The following is a 24899-nucleotide window of genomic DNA, read 5'->3' as shown; positions in this document are numbered from 1 at the left end:
CTGCCGTTGAAGCAGAGAGCTATGCTGGGTATGCGTGAAGTATCGATCTTTCTCCCCTGCCGTGGAAGCAGAGAGCTATGCTGGGTATGCATGAAGTATCAGTCTTTCTCCCCTGCCGTTGAAGCAGAGAGCTATGAAGGATATGAAGTGAAAGTGAAGTATCAGGCTTATTTGGTTTGGGGTAGTAACCGCCGTAACAAGCAAGCTACTCCCTGCTTTTTGTGAATGCAAATCTTTTTCCACATTTCCTCTTGCCGTTGAAGCTTAGAGCATTGTTGGAGTCTCATTAACCATGTGTATGTTTATTGAATAAGGATATTATCTCCAGGCAGTAGCCGTCATTCCCGCGAGCCACCCACTCTTCATTCACGTCCTCTAGACTTTATGGATCCATAGTGTTTATCCCACGCCCCTTTGAAGTCCTTCACAGTTCTGGTCTTCACCACTTCCTCCGGAAGGGCATTCCAGGCATCCACCAAACTCTCCGTGAAGAAATACTTCCTGACACTGGTTCTGAGTCTTCCTCCCTGGAGTTTCAAATCGTGACCCCTGGTTCTGCTGATATTTTTCCGACGGAAAAGGTTTGTCATTGTCTTTGGATCATTAAAACCTTTCAAATATCTGAAAGTCTGTATCATATCACCTCTGCTTCTCCTTTCCTCCAGGGTATACATATTTAGATTCTTCAATCTCTCCTCATAAGTCATTTGATGAAGACCCTCCACCTTTCTGGTTGCCCTTCTCTGGACCGCCTCCAACTTGTCTCTATCTCTGCGAAGATACGGTCTCCAGAACTGAATACAGTACTCCAGGTGAGGCCTCACCAAGGACCTGTACAAGGGGATAATCACTTCCCTTTTCTTACTCGATATTCCTCTCTCTATGCAGCCCAGCATTCTTCTGCTTTTGCTATCGCCTTGTCACATTGTTTCGCCGACTTCAGATCATTAGACACTATCATCCCAAGGTTTCTCTCCTGTTCCGTGCACATCAGCCTCCCCCCCCCCCCCCCACCAATCGAATACAGTTCATTCGGATGTCCACTCCCCATATGCATGACTCTGCACTTCTTGGCATTAAATCTCAGCTGCCATATCTTTGACCACTCTTCCAGCTTCCTTAAATCACGTCTCATTCTCTCCACTCCTTCCAGTGTGTCCACTTTGTAATCTGCGTGGATCCTGGTGCCATCGAAGCTCTGCGACTCAGCGCCTTCGCCTCATGCTTCGTCGGTGTCGACGCTGCTGACGCACTTGCGGAGCTCTTCAGCACCGGCTGGTGCGAGTCTCCTCCACCATGTGTCGTGGTTTTCGCACCCCGATGCTGCTGCTGTGAGTCGCGTCATTCCCGGCTCTGACTCCGGGCACGATGGCTGCCTTCCAGGCCTCCAGTCCTGGAGGTGGAGGGTTCGACTAAGGCCGCTCTCCTTACCGTGGTGGCCCGTTGATGTTCCGGCCCAGGCGAGGAATGTGCCTCCAATGGTGTGGCATAGCCCGATCTTTCCAGCCAGAGTGCCTGAATCTTCTGGGCCCTCTGCCGGCAGGCCCGCAGCAACATCCTGCCGCAGTGTTTACATGCAGCCTCCTGGTGATCCAGCCCCAGGCACCTGTAGCAGCGATCATGTCCATCTGTGATGGACATAATCTTGCCATAAGTGCAGGGCTTGAACCCGGAGGGCCTCAGATCCAGCTTTTTCGACATTTCTTCTTCTGTTTTTAAAGTTTGCTGAGGAGAAGTTCAGCCCCGCGTGCGCTCCCGCACACGGGAAAACAGACTTAGGAGAGACTGTTTTTCTGCGCGGGAAGGCACGAGCAGCCGTACAGAGCAAAGCTCTGTTTCTACTACAAAGCTCCGTCTCCTGGGCCCTGATGGACAGTTCCCATGACATCATGGCTAATTCAGCCCTGCTATCAACGGGAAACATTTGTGATTAGCTTTCCAGAGCTCTGTTCCCTTCATTAATTCTGTACAAAATGAGCTACGGATGATGGTGCCTGCATAGACAAGTAAATCCAAGTGAACTAACAGCCACTACTCTTCCCAAAGGAGAAAGGATGGTAATTTGGATGGTAAGTTGTTATTGCTTTGCTTTGTAATAACTTTTTCAATTTTGTTTAGCTGGAATTCAAAAAGTAATGCATCAAAAGCAAGTTTGCTTACTGTAAACTGTGTTTCCGAGGATAGGATGAATTAGCCATGCTATCATAGGAACTTTCAATCAGGCCCGGGAGGCGGAGCTTCAAAGTAGATGTCAGAGCTTTGCTCTGTGAGGCTGCGCGTGTGTTCCCGCAAAGGAAACCAGAATCTCCTCTGTCTGTAATAAAGCAAGTATGAATAGCAAAATAGAGTAGGTCGACTGTCCAGGGAGGTGGGTGGGTCAGCATGGCTAATTCATCCTGCTATCTACGGAAACACCGTTTATGGTAAGCAAACTTGCTTTTTCCCGTTGATAGCAGGGCTGAATTAGCCATGCTGTCATGGGAGTCCTAAGCTCCCGATCACGCTGTGTCTTTCGATTATTATGCAGTGTTCTTATGAGCGTGATCCAGTCGAAGTGGGCAGTTGACTATGGATCTATGCTGTCAATGATTGTAAAACTGCATGTCCCAGTTTGGCATCTTCAGCAGTATGCCGCTCTAAGCAGTAGTGGGACGTGAATGTGTGAAGGGATGACCATGTAGCCGCCTTACATATGTCCAGTGGTTGGACATGTCTCAGGTGTGCTATCGAGGTGGCAAATGCTCGCACTTGATGAGCATTAGGATGGGAAGATAGGATTAAATTGTGTTTGTGGTAGCAGACTTGGATACATTGAGCAATCCAGCTGGAGATGGTACATTTAGCTACCGGTAGACCCGGTGCATTCGGGTTGAAGGATACGAATAACTGAGAGGTTCTTGACTGTGAGTGGGTTCTTTTCCTGTATTAGGCTAAAGCCCTTTTGCAGTCCAGTGTGTGCAAGAGTCTTTCTCTGTCATTTTGAAATGGTTTTGGATAGAATGTTGGCAGTTCTATTGATTGGTTTAGGTGGAACTATGAGACTACCTTCGGGAGGAATGAAGGATGAGTTAGAAGGACCACTTTATGATGGTAAAATTGAAGGTATGGACTATAGTGAACTAAGGCCTGCAACTCACTGACTCTGCAAGCTGATGTTACTGCTATGAGGAAGACCACTTTCCACATGAGGTATTTAATGTGAGCCGAATCCATGGGTTCAAATGGTGAGAGCATGAGCTGCTTTAAGACAAGATTCAGATTCCAAGCCACCGGTGGTTTGGACACAGGGGGTCGTTGTTATCGATTGACCTTGATGCGGTCTATGGAAAACCGCTATGGCACTAAGATGGACTAAGATGGACCCTGACGGAAGCAGTTGCTAGGCCTGCTACGTACAACGTGTGGAGTTAGTCTAATAAGGCTTCTGGGGTACAGTCCATTGGGTTGATACCCCGTGTCTTGCACCAGGAGGAATATCGTCTCCATTTGAAGTGATAATTTCTTCTTGTCGAAGGTTTCCTGGATGATAGAATGACGTCCTGCACCGAGAAAGAGAAACCTTACTCTGTTAGGAGAATACGCTCAACCTCCACGCTGTTAGGTGGAGGGAAAAGTGCATCGGGTGAAGAAGGGTTCCTTTCTCCTGAGTCAGGAGGGCTGCTTGGTCCGGTAAGCAGATTGGCGTTTCTATGGATAGATGAAGAAGGTGGGTGTACTATGGCTGTCTTGGCCATGCGGGTGCGATCAGAATCAGTTGAGCTGCATCGTGCATGCATTTCTGTATTGTTCAGGTTATAAGAGAAATTGGGGGAAACGTGAACAGCAGTTCCTTCGTCCAAGGAATGAGAAAGGTGTTTTGGGTTGTCCTTTTCAAACTGGGCCATACTGAACAGAAGTGAGTGACTTTCCTGTTGAATTCCGTGGCGAAGAGGTCGATGGTCAGTACTCCCCATTTTGCGAAAATGCTCTGTCTCTGTTATCGATCGCCCCGCCAGGAGGGCGGAGTTAGCAATCTGTTATGACTCACTTCTCAAGAACGGAGGAATTAGCAGTCTGTTGTCGATCACCCCGCCAGGAGGGGGGAGTTAGCAATCTGTTATGACTACACTCCTGTAGAAGAGAGGAGTTAGCAATCTGTTATCGATCGCCCCACCAGGAGGGCGGAGTTAGCAATCTGTTGTGACTAGACTCCGCCAGGAGGGAGGAGCTAGCAGTCTGTTGTCAATCACCCCGTCAGGAGGCGGAATTATCAATCTGTTAGAGTGTCTGCTAGGGGTTAACAGTCTGTTATAGGTTAGGACTGCTGCATAGCAATCTGTAGTAGAAGCTGCTATGGAGTTGCTCCCCAGAGAAGAGAGGTCAGCAACCATCTAAGATCTGTTCTTCCAGAGAGGAGGAAATAGTATCTGTTATGGATCTCCGCACAGAGTGGCAACCTGATATACGAGAGTTCCCTTGAAGGGAGGTGTTGGCCCTCTGTATGGTTCCTGCTAAGAAGTAGCAATTGGTTATGATACAGTTCCTGAGGAAGAAGAAGTTAGCAACAGTTGAGAGTAGACTGCAAGGTAGCAGTTTGTTGTACTCAGCTCTTGAAGTGTGAGAGATGAGCACTCTAATGTAGAATGGTGAATCCTTGGGTCAATGGCAGATGACAGTGCCCTCAAGAGCATATCAAGAGAGGGACCACCGACTAGGCTGGAGTATGAAGACAGACACAGACGGGCGGATTTTAAAAGCCCTGCTCGCGTAAATCCGCCCGGATTTACGTGAGCAGGGCCTTGCGCGCCGGCGCGCCTATTTTCCAAAGGCCGCCGGCGCGCGCAGATCCCCGGGACTCGCGTAAGTCCCAGGGTTTTTTGGGGGGGGCGTGTCGGGGGCGGGGCCGATTGACGCGGCGTTTTGGGGGTGGGACGCGGTGTTTCGGGGCGGGCCCGGGGGCGTGGTTTCGGCCCGGGCGTTCCGGGGGCGTGGCTGGGTCGAGTCTCGGCGCGCCAGCAGCCCGCTGGCGCACGTGGATTTACGTCTCCCTCCGGGAGGCGTAAATCCACGAATAAAGGTAGGGGGGGGTTTAGATAGGGCCGGGGGGTGGGTTAGGTAGGGGAAGGGAGGGGAAGGTGAGGGGAGGGCAAAAGAAAGTTCCCTCCGAGGCCGCTCCGATTTCGGAGCGGCCTCGGAGGGAACGGAGGCAGGCTGCACGGCTCGGCGCACGCCGGCTGCCCAAAATCGGCAGCCTTGCGCGCGCCAATCCAGCGTACTTTTGTTTGCGCCTGGTGTGCGAACAAAAGTATGCGATCGCGCATTTTTTAAAAATCTACCCCAGATAGTTCTTTATTAGACAGATAGTGGAACCACCAGAGGTGGCAGTAGTGAGCTGATGTGCCCGGCAGGGCTGAAGTCCCTCAGATCCTGGAACTGCAATCTCCGGGTTTGCTGAGCTGTAGAGAGAGACTCATAGATAGTGAGTAGACAGGGTATGCTGGATACATAACCAGAAGTAGAAGATCCACTCACATAGATATTAATAAAGCTCAGTAGCTGGAGAGAGTTAGGCCCTCGAGAAGCGAGTGCCTGGTTCCAGGAACAGCTCTGAGAGAGCAATGGTAACTCACAGTTAATTATCTCTGTAATGGTTTCTAGGCAAACTGTAATAAGAACTCACAATATCTGTATATGAAATAACTTCTGAAATAGAAGGGAGTCTTCGGAAGGTTTTAGGAACATAGGCCCTCGAGGAGCGAGTACTGGTTCCTATCTGCAATCTGTAATAACTCACGATCTCCGTACCTGGATAGCGTCTTAGACAGAAGAGAATCTTCAGAGTTCTAGGAACATGGTCCCTCGAGGAGCGAGTACCGGTTCCTACATGCAACTGGAAAAGAAACTCCCAATGTTCACGTCTGCGATCACTTCCAGGCAGTAGGGAGTCTTTTGAGCGTTCAGGGATGTAGGCCCTTGAGGAGCGAGTACCGGATCCTGTCTTCGCAATCTGAAAACAAGAGGAGAAAGCGGGCCCCCAAGGAACGGGTACCCCTGGTAAGTTCGAAGAGGCAGAGCAGTGGAGAATGAAGCGGGTCGAGATGATCCCCGCAATCAATCCCTTGCTAACTCGATTTGTAAGTGTAAGCAAAGACCTTTTATGTTGGAAATGGATGACGTCACTACGGGGGGACGCCCCCGAGGTTCGCACCCTTGCTGGTACAAACTTCGGAGCGTGCGCACGTGCCCTACGTCATCAGGAACATGGCAGATCCGCAGCATCAGGCCAGCCCGGGGACTCCGGGAGAAACGGCGAGGAGAACCCGCAGCAGCAACTGTCCATCAGACCCGAAGGGAGTCGCCTCAGAGGTAGAGAGGGTGGAGCGAGGGCAAGAACATGCACGAACGTAACAGTGTCACCTGCCAATTGAGTGACCATTTGTGAGGATGAAAAATTCGACTCAGTTTGTCCGCTCGAATGTTGGCAATCCCGGGAAGGTAAGTTGCCTGTAGTTGGATGGAATGGTGAGATGCCCATTCCAGAATGAGGATTTCTTCTTTGCACAGGGTCCATGAACCGGATCCTCCTTGTTTGTTTATATAGAACATGGCTACCTGATTGTCGGTGTAGACCATGATCCGTCGTCCCCGAAGATGAGTGACAAAGGTTCGTAAAGCGTACCATATAGCTCTTAGTTCTAGTAGATTGATCTGGAATTTCTGTTCCTGAAGAGACCACTGGCCTTGTGTTTGTAGTAGGTCGAGATGTGCCCCCCAACCCTTGCAGGAGGCGTTTGTGGTAAGTACTGCATTGTGCAGAGACAGATTGAATGGGGCATCCTTGGTGAGCATTGTCTTGTTCATCCACCAGTTTACGTCCTTTGTCATTTCGTGTGTTACGGATATTTTCCATGTTAAGGGTTGAAAGTGTTTCCATTATCGTTTTAGACCCCACTGTAGGCGGCGCATGTGCAGCCTGGTGTTGGATACGGTATGAATAGCCGCTGCCATGTGACCCAATACTGTCAGATCCTGGCATGCTGATGGTGTTCTGAGTGTTCGTAGGAGACATATTATTATTAACTGAAATAATACTCATGGATAAAAAACCCAATCCAACTCCGCCACCCCTGATAATACTTGACAAACAAATGATAATTATACTCCCTACCACCCACACCAGGAACCTCGGAGTTATCATTGATAAAGAACTTTTTTTCAAGAACCACATAGCAAATAAGACTAAAGAAGGATACCACAGACTCCTAACCCTAAGACACCTGAAACCATTTCTCAACCCCTACGATTTCAGAACTGTACTACAACTTCTTATCTTCTCCACCTTCGACTATTGCAACTCCTTACTAATTGGAATACCTTTTTCATCCCTCAAACCACTCCAAATACTGCAGAACTCAGCTGCCAGAGTCCTAACTGGAACAAAAAGAAGTGAACACATAACACCAATATTGACCTCACTTCACTGGCTCCCTATTACTGCACGTATTGCTTACAAATCAATGACCATAATCCACAAAATCCTAAACAATGATCATCAAGGTCTTAACACCCTAAACATAATCCCTCAAAATCCTCCAAGAGAAAAGTTGGCGGAGTCCAAGATGGCGACCGAATGAGACGCTGAAGAAAGCAGGTCTGCTGAAGTAGTAATTTTCCTTGAATTTGATTCCTAATTATTGAATGCCGCATACGAAGCGAAAGGCCCAGCTCCGTGAGAGCCAGGCAGTTATGGAATCTTTGGAACGACAAAGTACTATACCTGCCTTCTTCGCAGTGACGCTGAATCAGCCAGGAGCGAGTGCCTCGACGGATCGGGGAGTGGAGTGAGCGTTCCCCACCCAGGCAAAGGAGATCTCGTTGAGTCCCGGCGCGCCTGAGACACCGTCTCCACCTCTGCGAGAGAGCAAGTATCGGGAGTCAACACTAACAAGTTCGCCGCCAAGCCAGGAAGGAGAAGGAGGTCAGAGTCTGGCAGAAGCGGGAGGAACAACTCAGCCCAGAGGATATATACCTCCTAGTCTGAGAGATATCCCCGAAACATCGCCGCAGAGCATTTCACGGGACACTGTATTTGCAGCAGCAAGAAAGGGTGAGTCAGTTTTAGAATTAACCCCTTTCCTAGTGAGACCTGGAGTAATAACAATGGAGAGCCTGTGGGAAGCAATGGCTGCCATTGAGTCAGCCATTGTGAATTTGTCAAAAGTTTGTACAGACTCAAATAAAAGAAGTGTTGAGAATGAGAAAAGATTGGAAATTCAAGAGAATAAACTAAGAGATATGGATAATAAGATCAAGAATATTGAGAAGCAACAACTAAATATGATCCAGTATGAGACTGTGATTAATAAAAAAGTTGAAAATATTGAGAACTCTCTTCGAACTTTAAATGTGAGGGCCTTTAACTTCCCGGTCATACCTCAATTGACCCCACTTGATTTGTTCAAGAAATATTTAATGGAAGTGCTGAAAATACCAACGGAGGCATTGCCATTAATCTTAAAGGCTTACTATTTACCTCAAAAGAAGCAGCCTGACCAGGAGAAGGAAGAGCCTCAAGCGCAAATTAATATTTCTGATTTGTTAGAATTATCAATAGAAGATTCAGTCACTACTAGAGCTGTGTTATTTGTGACTTTTGCGTTTACCACAGAAAAAAACAACATGATGAAGATGTTGTTTCGTAAAAGATCTGAAAAATATTTTGGTCAAAAAATCTGGCTGTTCCCTGATATTGCTCGGCCGACACAGGAGAGGAGGAAAAAGTTTATTGAATTAAGGATGGAAGCTTTAACTTTTTGTTCTAAATTTGTTATTCGCTACCCATGTAAATGTGTAGTAAAATTTCAAAATTCAAATTATGTATTCTTTGAACCTTCCCAATTGCGTTTCTTTATTGACTCACACAAGGTAGCTGCTTGATAATACACAGCTCAATACTGTAAAGTGCGGCCGCGGTTACCCTGCTCCTAACCTGCTTTCTACTCACTTTCCGGCCGCTTTAGCCCTTCCTGCGATACACAATCCCCTTTAACCGATTCTTACCGCCTCTTTAAATCCCCGGGTAACCCCTTCCGCACGCGGTATGTATATCAGATGTAAACGAGCGAATTAGCTATTCCCTCCCATACAGTAACGCGCGCCCCGACTATCGCTATTTTACCCTGCCGTTTTGCCCCGCGTTTAACCTGCTAACTTACCGCCTACCCCTACCCCTGCGTTAGAGGCAAGGGTTAAGGGTAGACAGCAAACTTTCCCACAAAAGAAAACCTAAAAACCTAAAATGGGTATAAATATCTTGGATGTCACTTTCCGAATCCCCCATCTCCACGCGGGCGGCCGGGCGGGCGTGCGGTCATCGAGGCGGGAGCCGGCGGGCGCGTGTTCATCCAGGCGGCGGCGGGAGCCAGCGGGCGCGCGTTCATCCAGGCGGCGGCGGTGGGAGCCGGCGGGCGCGCGTTCATCGTGGCGGTGGGAGCCGGCGGGCGCCTGGATGAACGCGCGCCCGCCGGCTCCCACCGCCACCTGGATGAACGCGCGCCCACCCGCCTGCGCTCCCGCCTCGATGACAGCACGCGCGCCTGGCAGCTCCCGCCTCGATGAACTCGCTCCCGCCTCGAACGCACGCCCGCCGGCTCCCGCCATTAAGTTTACTTTTTTTACACTTTATTCCCTTTTGTTTTAATTTTCGCCTTGCGCCTTGCTTCGGGAGGGGGGGAACCATCCACTTCCTGGTACCTGTCATTTCAAATGTCAGTTGAAATGACATTTGAAATGACAGGTACCAGCGCACCCAGGATACTGTATAGGCGCTGTATTAAGCGCCTATACAGTAAAATGGGTTGCGCGGGCCTAACGCTTCGCCTAACACTTCGCAGACGCGGCTTGCATTTGCAAGCAATTTAAATAGAGTATCGAGCGGTATGTGAGCAGGACTGTGCGTGCAGCGAACGAGGGTGCGCCCGGCACTGCCGTCCTCTTTCTAACGCAGCCTTACTGTATCTACCTGACAGTAGGCAAAAGTAGGCATCCTCTCGATCGTCATATTTCTTTTTTCCTATTGCTTAAGATTCGTTCTTATCAGCAGGATGATATTAACATATCAGCAGGATGATATTAACATAGCACCATTACTCTTTATATAATAGTTTGCATAATAGTTTGTATAATGATTATTTGCTAATTGTTAAAATTATCATCTGATTTTCTAATCACAATGTTATTTTGTGTAAAAAATTTAAAATGCAATAAAGATAAAATTGAAAAAAAAAAATCCTCCAAGAAACCTACGCTCTAATAACTCAGGTTACCTAAACATTCCCCCTATAAAAGATGCGCATCTGGCAACCACAAAAGAAAGAGCCTTTTCAATTGCCTCACCTAAACTTTGGAACACCCTACCTAAATTCCTGAGAACCCAACATGACCTAAAAACATTCAAAAAAGACCTAAAAACACTAATGTTCCGCAAATTCTACATTGACCTTCATCCCAACTCTCAACTGAACTCTCAGTTGTAAACCTCTTAATACATTCTCTTCACCCTGAACCTGCATACCCTCCTCATCCAACCTAATAATGCTCTCTGGACTTGATATGCTTATTTCTGATATTGTTCAAATTGTTTTTACTGTTGCACAACTGCTAAGAAAATGTATAACGTTCACATTGCTTTTCTGACAAATAAATAAATAAATAAATAACCTCCTTTCTTCCGGAAGAAAAGTTCTGTTCTGGGTCATGTCCAGATGAATTCCTATGAATTGTAGAATTTGTGTTGGGTTGAGGTTGGACTTTTCGTAGTTGAGAACAAGTCCCAATTTGCTCAAGCAACTGATTGGGTCTTGTAGTTGATAACAAAGTGTATTGGGATTGGAAGCTACTATTAGCCAATTGTTGAGGTAAGGAAATATCTTGGTACCTCTATCAGTGGAATGCCACCACCACTGCCATGCACCCTGTGAAGACTCTGGTGGCCGCTGATAGGCCGAAGGGAAGAACCTTGTATTGATAGTGCTGGCCATTGAATTGGAAGGATAGGTAGCGCCACGAAGACTGATGTATTGGGGTGTGTGTAAGCATCCTTCAGATCTATTGAGCACATCCAATCGTTGGGTTGGAGAAGGGGAGAATGGATTTGAGGGAGATCATTTTGAATTTCTCCTTGACTAGGTACTTGTTCAACTCTCGGAGATCCAAGATTGGTCTGAGAGCACCAGATTTCTTGGGAATTAGGAAATATGTTGAGTAAAATCCCATATTCCGGGATGAGAGAAAGAGGATGCGGATTGCTTGCTACGTAGCAGCGATGTTATCTCTTCTCCCAGCTGACTCTGGTTTGACAGGAGTCCCCTGGTTGATGGATGAGGAAGCGGGGGTGTAGTTACGAATTGAAGCTGGTAACCCTGTTGAACAATCTCCAGTGCCCAACGATCGTTGGTGATGTTCTTCCACGCTTCGATGTGGGATGTTATCCTTCCCGCTGTGACTTTATTATTCTTAAAAAGTCGGAGGCGCCTTGGAGGTAGCCAGAGGTTGTTGACCTTGGGGTCGTTGCGCTCTAGGGCGCTCTCTTCGATTCTGAGACTGTTGCTGCTGTGCTCTCTGTGGTGGTTGGTATGTAGGTGCTCTATATGTAGCGTACGGGCAGTACGCTCGGCGTACTGCCCGTACGCTACATATAGAGCCATCTCGCAGACAACCGTTTGGTTGTCTGCGAGATGGTGCAAAGTAGCGCCGCGAGAAAGTGGAATAGGATGGTGGATTCATGAGGGAGTGCACGGCTACAGATTGCTCCTTTAATTGAGCCACTGTTTCTTGGAAACAGCTTCCAAAGAGGTTATCACCTCTGCAAGGCAAGTTAGCCAGCTTATCATGCACGTCCTCTCTAATTGCACTGGCTTGGACCCAAGCCATTCGGCGAGCAGCAATTGCTGAAGCTCGTGAGGAAGTTTCAAATGCCTCATAGACTGTGCGCAGGAGGTGACGAATCCCTTCCTCCATGTCCTGTATCAGTTGCGGAATGGAGGTTACTGGGTCAGTGGAAGGCAGTAGTCCCTTTAGCATCTGCAAACATTCGAACAAATACTGTAGTATGTAAAATTAGTGTTGTTGTAATCTTGCCGATAGCATTGACGCTTGACATGATCTTTTGGCAAATCTGTCCAGGTAATGATGATCTTTCCCAGGAGGAGTCGCCGAGTGTAGTCTTGTTTTCTTTGCTCGGTGCATCGCTGATTCCACGACGATGGATGTATGCAGCAGCTGAGGAAGCGTATAGTACGGTGACTGCTTCATTTTAAATTTTAGGTCTGCCTTTCTTGAGATTGTCGGAATAGTGAATGGTTCCATATCCTCTCATCCTTAGATATTCAGGTTTATTAAAGGTTTATTACATCTTCACCCGCCAATTAAAAAACCAATAGTGCCTTGGGACATTAATGTTGCCCTGGAAGCATTGATGAATCCACCATTTGAGCCCATGTCAACTTCTTCACTCAAACTTCTAACATGGAAAGTTCTTTTCCTGGTAGCAGTCACTTGTGCGAGAAGAGTAAGTGAACTCCAAGCGCTTGTAATTAATTTTCCATATCTTCAGTTTCATCACGATAAAGTAGTCTTGCGAACTCATCCTTCTTTTCTACCAAAGGTGGTTTCGGCTTTTCACTTGAATGAGACAATCTCCTTACCCGTTTTTTGCCCGAAAACACATTCTAACGATCAACAAAAATTACTTCAAATACAATACCCTCGATTGTAAGAGAGCCTTAGCTTATTACAAAAATACTACTGAAACAATCAGGCATTCATCGCAATTGTTTGTTTCCTTCAACCCAAACAATCCAGGTCAACCAGTTTCGAAGCAAACTCTTTCTAACTGGCTGACAGCTTGTATCCAATACTGTTATTCTACAAAAGCCACACCTCTTGCCCATCAAATCAAAGCAACTGCGGCTTCTATTGCGCATATCCAAGAGGTACCAATTCAAGACATCTGCAAAGCAGTGACCTGGTCTTCCATACATACATTTACTTCCCACTATTGTTTAGACCAGCAGTCGGCAGCAGATTCTTTGTTAGGTTCTGCAGTTTTACAGACTTTTTCAAAATCATAATGGCTGTCCACTTTCTTTAGGTTGCAAAAAAAAAAAAAAGTTGTATTTATTAAACAGTATGTTTGTTTTTAACCATTACTACATTTTGATAATTTCATATCTGCAACCTATAAGCTTGGGACTCCCACTATGCATGGCTAAATGCCCTGCTTATCGACAGAAAAAAGCAAGTTTGCTTACTGTAAACGGAGTTTTCCGTAGATAGCAGGAAATTTAGCCATGCATTCCCTCCCACCTCCCTGGACAGCCGTTATTTCTTACGACACCTACATCAGCATTAGCTTGGAAAACCAACTGAGGTAGGCTCGAGGAGCGCGGGAAGTCGTGCTCTTGCGCACTTCAAAGCTCTTCGAGCTTAGAGAGAAAGCTCTGCCTCCGTGATGTCATGGACGACGCCACCCACTATGCATGGCTAAATTCCCTGCTATCTACGGAAAACACTGTTTACGGTAAGCAAAGTTGCTTTTTTCACCGCCACGGGGATGGGCTCCTGTGGTGGCCTCGGTCGGGGTTGGGTTTCCTCTTCACCGCCACGGGGATGGGCTCCCATGCGCCCTTGCTTCATTGGGGTCGGGTTTTCCTCTTCGCCGCCACAGGGATGGACTCCCATGGAGGCCTTGCTTGGTCGAGGTCGGGTTTTCCTATTCACCGCCACGGGAATGGGATCCCGTGGCAGCCTTGCTTCGTCAGGGTTCGACATTGCCATTCCTCCCACCCCACACCCGGGCTATGCAATGCCTGCCTCACTGGCCAATCAAAGGCTTCCTCCCTTCTTCCTACTCCCACTGGCAGGTAGAAGGGAAGAGGCTTCCGATTGGCCTAAGCGGGGGCAGGCAGAATGAAGGAGGCTTCCCACTGGGCAGTGGGGATAGGAAGAAAGGAGGCTTCCAATTGGCCCGCGGGGGCTGGAAAAAGGGAGAAGGAAAGTACAACAGGGCAGTAGGACACTGGGAGATGCGACACACCTGCCGGTGTTTGGCGACACACTGGTGTGTCGCGACACACTGGTTGAGAAGTGTTGCATCTGTCGGTGCTAGACGGCTTTGCCCCGTTTGCCTCACCTTGTTCACAGCTCCTCCCGCTTACCTAGGAAAGATGGCTACCGCCGCGTCTACAAGCCGACCTCTCCGGCGTCCCCGGAACGGCTATGGTGCAGCCTCCCACCATGCTCCTCCCAGGTACTTACTAGGGTGTGCGCGCCACCCACATCTTTATTCCAACCCCTTGCTGTCGTCACGCTATCCGGGTATATAACCTATTCTAATTTGCTAGCTCGTTGAGTTAGCAAGGACTCAAATCCATTCCTGTCTACGCTACTCTGCCGCTTCCTTGCTGCCGCTGGAAGCTCTCTCTCTGCCCTTTGGGGTAACTGCTAACCTGGGTACCCGCTCCTCAGGGGCCCTCTGCTTTATTTCAGGTGCCTTACAGGGAACAGGATCTCGCTCCTCAAGGGCCTGCTCTCCCTGCCTCGGTGCCTGCACTATCTTCTTCAACCTGGTGGAATTGCATACCTACAGCAAACAACTAGTGAGTACTCTAATTCTCAGTCTATCTCATCCACAGTACTACCTTGCTAGGAAACCTGCTTCGGAGACCATGAGGTCCCTGAGACTGCTACTACCAGACTGCCTCACTACCAGACTGCCTCACTAACTGTGTTTGTGCGTTCTGAGTCTAGCCCTGTACTGTGGCTCCTCACAGGACTCCTCCCTGTGGGCGTGGTCATCTGCTACAGTACCCAAGGATCCACCCAAACACCGCTCAACCATAACACAGTGCTGATTTTCGGCATACCCCACGCTCGAGCCACTACCGGATCTACCCTGAGAAGTGTATCCTTGGTGCAGGAGTTCCCGAAGGATCCTTGTTCTCAGCGTGCCTCGGCAGTCTCTGCGGGCCTCAGGGGGGTCCCTCGTGTTGGCGGTCCTCAGCGGCGAAGAGGCGGTTGGGGTCCGGCCGTAAGGACAAGCGATGGTGGCGGCGAAGGCGAAAGAGGAAGCCGAAAGAGCAGGTAGGGGATGTAAAGGCCTACCCTGCTCAGCCGCTGACATCGCTGATGGAGGTGGACCACGGGGCGGGCCTCCGAAGGATCCTTGTTCTCGGCGTGCTTCGGCGGTCTCTGCGGGCCTCAGGGGGGTCCCTTGTGTCGGCGGTCCTTAGCGGCAAAGAGGCGGTCGGGGTCCGGCTGCGAGGACAAGCGATAGCGGCGGCGAAGGCCGGGCCCCTACGGGCTCCTCCCGGGGGGGGCTTCGGCTTCACCCTTGGAAGCCGAAGCCCCCCCAGTAGGAGCCCGTAGGGGTTCGGCCTCTGGGATTTAGGCGGTAGTGGACCAGGACTGGGAACTGGAACCAGACTAGGACAGTAGGTCAGTACTGTAACGGGGCATGGGTTCTGGAACCAGGCAGGAACTGTAGCAAAACTCGGGTACTGGAACCAGGCAGGAACTGTAGCAAGACTCGGGTACTGGAACCAGGCAGGAACTGTTGCAGGTAAACAGGAACCAGGCAGGTACTGTAGCAGGCAGGCAGGAACCAAGCAGGTACTGTAGCAGGCAAGCAAGAACCAAGCAGGTACTGTAGCAGGCATGCAGGAACCAAGCAGGTACTGTAGCAGGCAAGCAGGAACGGAGCGATTAGCAAAGCAGGACACTCCGGGGCACAGCGCAACAGGGATCTGGTAGGTAAGCCCGTTGCAAGGCAAAGACTGGGTGGCCTCGGCTGGCTTATCAAGGCCGCGGCGTCTGACGTCAGTGATTGGGCTGAGTCACCACTGGCGGGAAACGGCCTAGAAAAGCGCCCAAGTGGTACGCGCGCGCGCCTAGAGACAGGGCGTCCATGGAGGGCTTCCCAGCGGCACGGCCCTCACCGGGACACCGCCGAACAGGACAAGGAACTAGGCCAGTGAAAGCGGGAACAGGTCCAGAAACACGGAGGTAAGGGTCTGGTCGCGGTGCTCGCAGCCAGAACCGCAACAGTACCTCCCCTCTTACGCCCCCTCTTAGCCGGTCCGGGTTTACTCGGGTGGTCCAGATGGAACTGCCATAATAAGTCCTTGTCAAGGATGTTACGGGCCAGTTCCCAAGAATTATCCTCGGGTCCGCAACCCTCCCAGGCAAGCAGGTACTCCCATCGGCGTTAGTGAAACTGGACATCCAAGACCTCACGTACTTGATACGTAACCTCGTCCGGTACTGAAGGGTCCGAAGGTTCAGGAGCCCAGGAGTGGTACCTGGATAAAACAAGAGGCTTCAGCAATGACACATGGAACACGTTTCTATGCGCATGGAGGAGGGTAGGCGTAGTCGGTACGAGCTGCTCCCACTCGTTCGGCGACTCGAAAAGGCCCACAGAATCTTGGACCTAGTCTTCGAGACAGAATACGTAGCTGAAGATTTTTGGTACTTAGCCAGACACGGTCTCCTGGGAGGAAGATAGGTGCTGGCTGACGATGCCTATCCGCCCATTTCTTGGCGGAATGGGCGGCTTTACGGATCTTTCCCTGGATAGACGTCCACAAGGAAAGAAGCTGGCGGGCTGAAAGTTGCACTGCTGGGAGTGCACTAGGTTCAGGTGAAGGCAAGGGCGGTCGAAGTTGCTTCCCATAGACGACCAGGAAAGGCGAACTTCCAGTAGCAGCATTCGTGTGATAATTGTACGAGAACTCCGCCCATGGGAGTAGCTTGGCCCAATTATCTTGGCGTTCGTTCACGAATGAATGGAGAAAAGTCTTCAGGGTTCGGTTAGTTCATTCCGTTTGCCCATTACTTTGAGGATGGAACGCAGACGAAAGACTAAGTTGCACATTGAAGCGTTTGCAAAGTGCCTTCCAATAACAAGCAGTAAACTGTGGTCCTCGGTCGGAGACTATATCCTGTGGGAGGCCGTGAAGTCTGAAGATATGCTGGGCGCAAAGGTTAGCTAGGTCAGGTGCAGAGGGCAACTTTGGCAGGGGACAAAGTGCGCCATCTTGGAGAATCGGTCTACGGTTACCCAAATGCCAGAATTACCTGCTGAGACGGGAAGATCCACAATGAAGTCGGTGGAGATGTGTGTCCAAGGCTCCACCAGGATGGGCAATGGTTGCATCAGGCCTCTGGGCTTCCCGATGAGCGGCTTCTGCACGGCGCAGGTTGGGCACGAGCTCACAAAAGCTTGGGCATCCTGTCTCATCGTCGGCCACCAGCAGAATCTGTTCAACAAGTCTAAGGTACCTTTACAGACAGCATGGCCCCCCGTGAGGGAGTCATGGGCCCAAGTGAGAACTGCTCTCCGGGAGCGACGTGTAATGACAGTCTTCCCTTCGGAGGACACCAAGATTGTTGCTAGACTGACCTTCACAGGATCCAAAATAAACTGAGGCGTGTCAGGGTGTCTTCGACCTCAGAAGAGCGCGAGAGCGCATCGGCTCGAACATTCTTAGAGCCGGGTCGATAGCGTAAGGTAAAGTCGAACCGGTCAAAAAACAGCGACCACCGGGCTTGTCTTGGGTTCAGGCATTGGGCTTGCTTCAAGAATGCTAGGTTTTTGTGATCGGTGTAAATCGTAACCGGATGGTTGGCTCCTTCCAAACACTGTCTCCATTCCTCCAGGGCAAGTTTCACGGCTAGCAACTCTTTATCTCCAACACAGTAGTTGCTCTCTGCCGGAGAGAATTTCTTCGAGAAATATGAACAGGGTAGCAATTGTCCAGAATCTGAGTACTGGCTCAGCACGGCCCCCACAGCTACGTTGGAGGCATCCACTTCCACCACAAAGGGCTGGCTGGGATCCGGATGACGAAGGCAGGTGTCTAACAAGAAGGCTTCCTTAAGGGCCTCGAAGGCTTGGAGGGCGGGAACAGGCCAATCCACCACGTTGGCCCCCTTTTGGGTGAGGGCAGTCAACGGGGCCACAATACGAGAGTAGTTAGGAATAAAGTGACGGTAGAAATTGGAAAAACCGAGGAAGCGTTGCAACGCTTTAAGGCCCTTAGGCCGGGGCCAATTTTTAATTGCCGCCACTTTCTCAGGATCCATTTGAAAACCTGTTGCAGAGACTATGTAGCCCAGGAACGGCAGGGACTTCTTCTCAAAGCTGCATTTTTCCAGTTTTGCGTACAGACCATGCTCCCTAAGTATTTGGAGCACTTGGCGGACATGCTGACGATGTGAAGGCAGGTCCTGGGAGTAGATTAACACATCATCGAGGTAAACAATTACGCAGGTGTTCTGAAGGTCCCGCAACACCTCATTCATAAGGTGCTGGAATACTGCCGGGGCATTACATAAGCCAAAAGGCATCACAAGATATTCGTAATGCTCATCTCTGGTATTAAACGCGGTTTTCCACTCATCTCCGGGACGGATTCTGACTAAGTTGTACGCTCCTCGTAAGTCCAACTTTGTGAAAATCTTCACTCCCTGGAGCCGATCGAGGAGCTCCGGGATTAATGGGAATGGGTAACAGTCTCGCTTAGTAATGGAATTTAGGCCTCGATAGTCTATGCACGGTCTCAGCGAGCCGTCCTTCTTGCTGACATAAAAGAAGCCTGCCCCTGTAGGCGATTTGGACAGGCGAATAAACCCCTTGGCCAAATTCTCTGAAATGTACTTGGACAAGGCCCGGGTCTCAGGTAAGGATAAGGGATACACCCTTCCTCGGGGAGGCATAGTACCAGGTAACAAGTCTATAGCGCAGTCATACGGACGGTGCTGCGGAAGGATCTCTGCCTTGGTCTTGGAAAATACTTCCGTAAAGCCCTCATAAGGTGCAGGAGGACCTAAGGCAGAGTGCATCAACGGAAGTGCGGGCATCTTAGGCACTTTCATACAATTAGCTAAGCAGAAAGGACTCCACTTGATAATCTGTAATGTATCCCACTGAATCATGGGGGAGTGCTTCTGTAACCACGGCAACCCTAGCACCACAGGGTGGACAGCCTTATCCAAGACTAGGAAGGCTATCTCCTCCGAATGGATCGCCCCTGTGCGGACAGTAACAGGTGCCGTGGACATCAGGACAGGTCCTGGAAGGAGCGTCCCTTGGATAGAGGTAATTCGTAACGCGACCTCCCGTCTTTGCGTAGGGATGCGCAACTGAGAGACTAAGTTCTGCAGGATGAAATTACCTCCAGCTCCCGAGTCTAGGAACGCCATCGTCTCAAACGATCCTCCAGGATATTCCAGGGTAACAGGGACGGTACATTGAGGAGCTGTAGCACAGCCTAGGAGGAGCTCCTCCGGACCTAAGAACATAAGAAATTGCCATGCTGGGTCAGACCAAGGGTCCATCAAGCCCAGCATCCTGTTTCCAACAGAGGCCAAAACCAGGCCACAAGAACCTGGCAATTACCCAAACACTAAGAAGATCCCATGCTACTGATGCAATTAATAGCAGTGGCTATTCCCTAAGTAAAATTGATTAATAGCCATTAATGGACTTCTCCTCCAAGAACTTATCCAAACCTTTTTTGAACCCAGCTACACTAACTGCACTAACCACATCCTCTGGCAACAAATTCCAGAGCTTTATTGTGCGTTGAGTGAAAAAGAATTTTCTCCGATTAGTCTTAAATGTGCTACTTGCTAACTTCATGGAATGCCCCCTAGTCCTTCTATTATTCGAAAGTGAAAATAACCGAGTCACATCTACTTGTTCAAGACCTCTCATGATCTTAAAGACCTCTATCATATCCCCCTCAGCCGTCTCTTCTCCAAGCTGAACAGCCCTAATCTCTTCAGCCTATCCTCATAGGGAAGCTGTTCCATCCCCTTTATCATTTTGGTTGCCCTTCTCTGTACCTTCTCCATCGCAACTATATCTTTTTTGAGATGCGGCGACCAGAATTGTACACAGTATTCAAGGTGTGGTCTCACCATGGAGCGATATAGAGGCATTATGACATTTTCCGTTCTATTAACCATTCCCTTCCTAATAATTCCTAACATTCTATTTGCTTTTTTGACTGCTGCAGCACACTGAGCTGACGATTTTAAAGTATTATCCACTATGATGCCTAGATCTTTTTCCTGGGTGGTAGCTCCTAATATGGAACCTAACATCGTGTAACTACAGCAACGGTTATTTTTCCCTATATGCAACACCTTGCACTTGTCCACATTAAATTTCATCTGCCATTTGGATGCCCAATCTTCAAGTCTTGCAAGGTCCTCCTGCAATGTATCACAGTCTGCTTGTGATTTAACTACTCTAAATAATTTTGTATCATCTGCAAATTTGATAACCTCACTCGTCGTATTCCTTTCCAGATCATTTATATATATATTGAAAAGCACCGGTCCAAGTACAGATCCCTGAGGCACTCCACTGTTTACACTTTTCCACTGAGAAAATTGACCACTTAATCCTACTCTCTGTTTCCTGTCTTTTAACCAGCTTGTAATCCACGAAAGGACATCTCCTCCTATCCCATGACTTTTTAGTTTACGTAGAAGCCTCTCATGAGGGACTTTGTCAAATGCCTTCTGAAAATCCAAATACACTACATCTACCGGTTCACCTTTATCCACATGTTTATTAACCCCTTCAAAAAAATGTAGCAGATTTGTTAGGCAAGACTTCCCTTGGGTAAATCCATGTTTACTATGTTCCATTAAATCATGTCTTTGTATATGCTTTACAATTTTGTTCTTGAGAATAGTTTCCACTATTTTTCCCGGCACTGAAGTCAGGCTCACTGGTCTATAGTTACCTGGATCGCCCCTGGAGCCTTTTTTAAATATTGGGGTTACATTGGCCACCCTCCAGTCTTCAGGTACAATGGATGATTTTAATGATAGGTTACAAATTTTAACTAATAGATCACAAATTTCATTTTTTAGTTCCTTCAGAACCCTAGGATGCATACCATCCGGTCCAGGTGATTTGCTACTCTTTAGTTTGTCAATCTGGCCTACTACATCTTCCAGGTTCACAGTGATTTCGTTCAGTTCGTCTGACTCATCACCCCTGAAAACCATTTCCGGAACTGGTATCTCCCCAACATCCTCATTTGTAAACACGGAGGCAAAGAATTCATTTAGTCTTTCTGCAATGGCCTTATCTTCCCTAAGAACCCCTTTAACCCCTCTGTCATTTAATGGTCCAACCGACTCCCTCACAGGTTTCTTGCTTTGGATATATTTTTAAAAGTTTTTATTATGAGTTTTTGCCTCTATGGCCAATTTCATTTCAAATTCTCTCTTCGCCTGTCTTATCAATGTTTTACACTTAGCTTGACAATGCTTATGTTTTATCCTATTTTCTTTGGCGTTTTCTGCACGCTCCTGGCAGCGTGCCAAGAAGTGGCCCTTCTGACCACAATATAAACACAACTTCAACGAACGGCGACGTTGCCTTTCTTCAGCAGAAAGCGGGGCCCTTCCCAGCTGCATAAGTTCGCAGGTGGGAGCATCTGGACGAGAAATCTTGGGAGAGGATACAGGTCTCGCTGGCCCACGGGCAGGACTATGGTGAGAGGAGCGCTGCTCCTTGGCCCGTTGTTGTAGGCGGCGGTCAATGCGAGCAGCCATCTCAATCAAGGCGTTGAGGTCCTCCAGCAGATCTCGAGCGGCAATCTCATCCATTATGCGTCCGGACAGACCTTCCAAGAAGATGGCCTTAGGACTACCATCCTGCCAAAGTCCGAAACTCCATAGCATAATCTGCCAAGGAACGCGCCCCCTGTCGGAGTTGCATCAGATCAGACGTAGCCGTGGCTACTCGGGCGGGCTCATCAAAGGCCTGACGAAAGTTCGAGATGAACAGTTGTAAGTTAGTTAGCGAAGGATCATTGTTTTCCCAAAGGGGAGAAGCCCATATTAAGGCTTTCCCATCAAGCAGGGACAGGATGTACGCCACTTTCACCGCATCCGAGGGGAACTGCCGAGGTAGCAGAGAGAACCGTACAAAACATTGGTTCAAGAAGCTGCAACAGGTCCTTAAATCTCCAGCGTAGCGGGAGGGTGCCGGTAGCTGAGTCACAGAAGAGCTGTTTCCCTCAGGGACCCTGCCAGGAGGAGGCAGGGACTCCAGGCGCGAGGATAGCCATTCCACCGTGGCTGCCAGTGTATCAATGCAGCTCTGGTGCTGTAGCATCTGCCGGGCCATCCCGGGCAGGTCCGAGAGAGCGGACACATCCGCCGAGTCCATGGCCTTGCAATCTGTTAGGGAATGTCAGTTTAGTGGACCCTTGGGCCGACCTGCAGGAGACTGGGAAAGGTATTCAAAAGTCTCTAGTATACCACAGGCCGGGAGGCAGATGTTCAGGCTGGACGTAGAGGTGCTCTTCACCCTGGAAGCTGGTACTCCCCCGGGAGGAGCCCGTAGGAGCCCAACCACTGGGACTTAGGTGGCTTCACCCTTGGAAGCCGAAGCTCCCCCGGGAGGAGCCCGTAGGGGCCCAGCCGCTGGGACTTAGGCGGTAGTGGACCAGGACTGGGAACTGGAACCAGACTAGGACAGTAGGTCAGTACTGTAACGGGGCACGGTTTCTGGAACCAGGCAGGAACTGTAGCAAAACTTGGGTACTGGAACCAGGCAGGAACTGTAGCAGGTAAACAGGAACCAGGCAGGTACTGTAGCAGGCAGGCAGGAACCAAGCAGATACTGTAGCAGGCAAGCAGGAACGGAGCAATTAGCAAAGCAGGACGCTCCGGGGCACAGTGCAACAGGGATCCGGTAGGTAAGCCCGTTGCAAGGCAAAGACTGGGTGGCCGCGGCCGGCTTATCAAGGCCGCGGCGTCTGACGTCAGGAATTGGGCGGAGTCACCACTGGCGGGAAGGGCCTAGAAAAGCGCCCAAGTGGCACGCACGCGCACCTAGAAACAGGGCATCCATGGAGGGCTTCCCGGCGGCGCAGCCCTCGCCGGGATGCCGCCGAACAGGACAGGAATTAGGCCAGTGAAAGCGGGAACAGGTCCAGAAACACGGAGGTAAGGGTCTGGTCGCGGCACTCGCGGCCAGAACCGCAACAAAATGTTCAGTAAAAAGTCATGAATTGTACCTTGGCAATGCTTTAAAAATCATTTGACAAGTGTAGGACAGCACAAGCAGATTGTAGAAACCTTCATTTGTTGAAACAGAAAACTTGAATATTACTGTTTTAAAAAATCCCATACTGCAGTTATACCAATGATTATATGCTCCCTGTTCATATTTAAACACATCCCTCCTCCACCACACACAATATTGTGAATTTAAACACTAACTGATTATATAATGACTTACACTGAAATTCAGGACAACCTTAATAATAACCATAATAACAGCCCCAATTCAGTCTGGGCACAGGTCTCAGGCTTCCATTTCATGCCACTAGGGAAAGCAGCAGGAACACAGAAGGGGAGTGTAGGGAGAAAAGAAAGCATCCGTGGCAAAGAAGACGTGAGACAATAAACAAGTAAACGAATAAATAGATAAAACCAGAGTTTTACCCCTGCGGTGCCGAGAGACATCGCCTACGAGCCAACCGCGCCTGAAGAAAACGGCGGGAAGAGTAATATTGTCACGTGAGGGCAAATCGCGCAGCAGCACAGCAACCCCCCACCTTCCTGTCTCGCGCCCCGTAATTTGGCTCGTCTCCCCCTTCGTGCACTTGGCGCGCGCCTGAGCCGTTGCGGGTAGCGGCCGGGCCCGGCTGTTTTTCTTCCCTCTCTCCCTCCTTAGCCCACTGTCCTTATGCGGCCTCCGTGTGGGCCGGGCCTCATCCTCCTGGTGACGGCGCTAGTCTCCGGAGGTGAGAGAAGGGACCTGGCCTTTTTGCTGTCTTTTTTATTTTATTGTCTTTTACTTTCATTCCGAACGGATATTGGTTGTTGTTTTTTTTAAGCGATCAAACTTTATATTGATTTTAAAAAGTTAGCTGTAGGCATCATTAAGGCAGCATTGGATTGTAATTAAAAAAAAAAAGTCAATGAGATAAAACATTTAAATTCTGAAATAGTTGAAAAATCCCGTTAGAATTGAACATCACAGTATCAGATACATTAATGTTAAAGAAAATCAGTGATGACAATGTGAGATACAAAGCATTGTATATTGATTGATGCCTTTGTGAAATATAATTAATATATGACCTGTTATGTTAGGAATGTCTATATGAAACCAAGTGTACCTTCATACAATGCTAAAAATAATTTAGCTATCGTGTCTATGAGCCATTAATTTGGACTTCAAAAATCATTAGGTACCTGGATCTCATGTAACTCTGTATTGCTTAATGTCCACTTCCACATATTGAAAAAGTTGATATTGCATCAAATCTGGCCAAAGTGATAAAGCCTTTTATGCACTTATCTTGTGCTGGTCTGTGATGAATCTTGTACAGCTGCACAAGATTGACCAGGCTGTACAAGATTCATCACAGACCAGCACAAGATAAGTGCATAAAATACTTTATCACTTTGGCCAGATTTGATGCAATATCAACTTTTTCAATATGTGAAAGTGGAAGTGGACATTAAGCAATACAGAGTTACATGAGATCCAGGTACCTAATGATTTTTGAAGTCCAAATTAATGGCTCATAGACACGATAGCTAAATTATTTTTAGCATTGTATGAAGGTACACTTGGTCTCATATAGACATTCCTAATATAACAGGTCATATATTAATTGGATTTAGTTACATGTTATATAAATTGGGGTTCTTTTTTTAATTTGTGAAATATAAAGCATTGCAGATTAATTTGTGTTTGAAATATAAAGCATTGTAGATTGGTTGATTTGTGTCTTTGTGAAATACAAAGCAACCTAGATTGATTGATTTATATCTTAGTGAAATATAAAGTATTGTAGATTGATTGATGTCAT

The 24899-nt window shown here is 48.6% G+C and overlaps 2 protein-coding genes across 6 annotated transcripts in view; one reads left to right on the top strand and one right to left on the bottom strand.

The window, feature by feature from the left end:
- Positions 1-23632, bottom strand: part of IKZF3 (IKAROS family zinc finger 3) — a 631603-nt gene extending 607971 nt beyond the window's left edge. Inside the window, exon 1 of the mRNA XM_029572756.1 lies at positions 23521-23632. The gene's annotated coding sequence lies outside the window, so the exon portion shown is untranslated. The remainder of the gene's footprint in view (positions 1-23520) is intronic.
- A 28-nt stretch (positions 23633-23660) lies between these two features.
- The window catches only part of ZPBP2 (zona pellucida binding protein 2), a 274873-nt gene continuing 273634 nt past the window's right edge, over positions 23661-24899 (top strand). The window contains exon 1 of one of the 5 annotated variants that reach the window (XM_029572760.1): positions 23661-23822. In XM_029572760.1, the coding sequence (XP_029428620.1) occupies positions 23765-23822 (58 nt within the window). In that variant the 5' untranslated portion in view covers positions 23661-23764. The remainder of the gene's footprint in view (positions 23823-24899) is intronic. The other 4 variants (XM_029572762.1, XM_029572759.1, XM_029572758.1 and 1 more) reach the window with 4 other exon arrangements.

This window comes from Rhinatrema bivittatum, chromosome 12 (assembly GCF_901001135.1).
Source record: "Rhinatrema bivittatum chromosome 12, aRhiBiv1.1, whole genome shotgun sequence".
Classification (NCBI taxonomy): Eukaryota; Metazoa; Chordata; class Amphibia; order Gymnophiona; family Rhinatrematidae; genus Rhinatrema; species Rhinatrema bivittatum.
The sequence above is the reverse complement of the archived record's forward strand: the minus strand, read 5'-3'. Positions and strand labels throughout refer to the sequence as shown.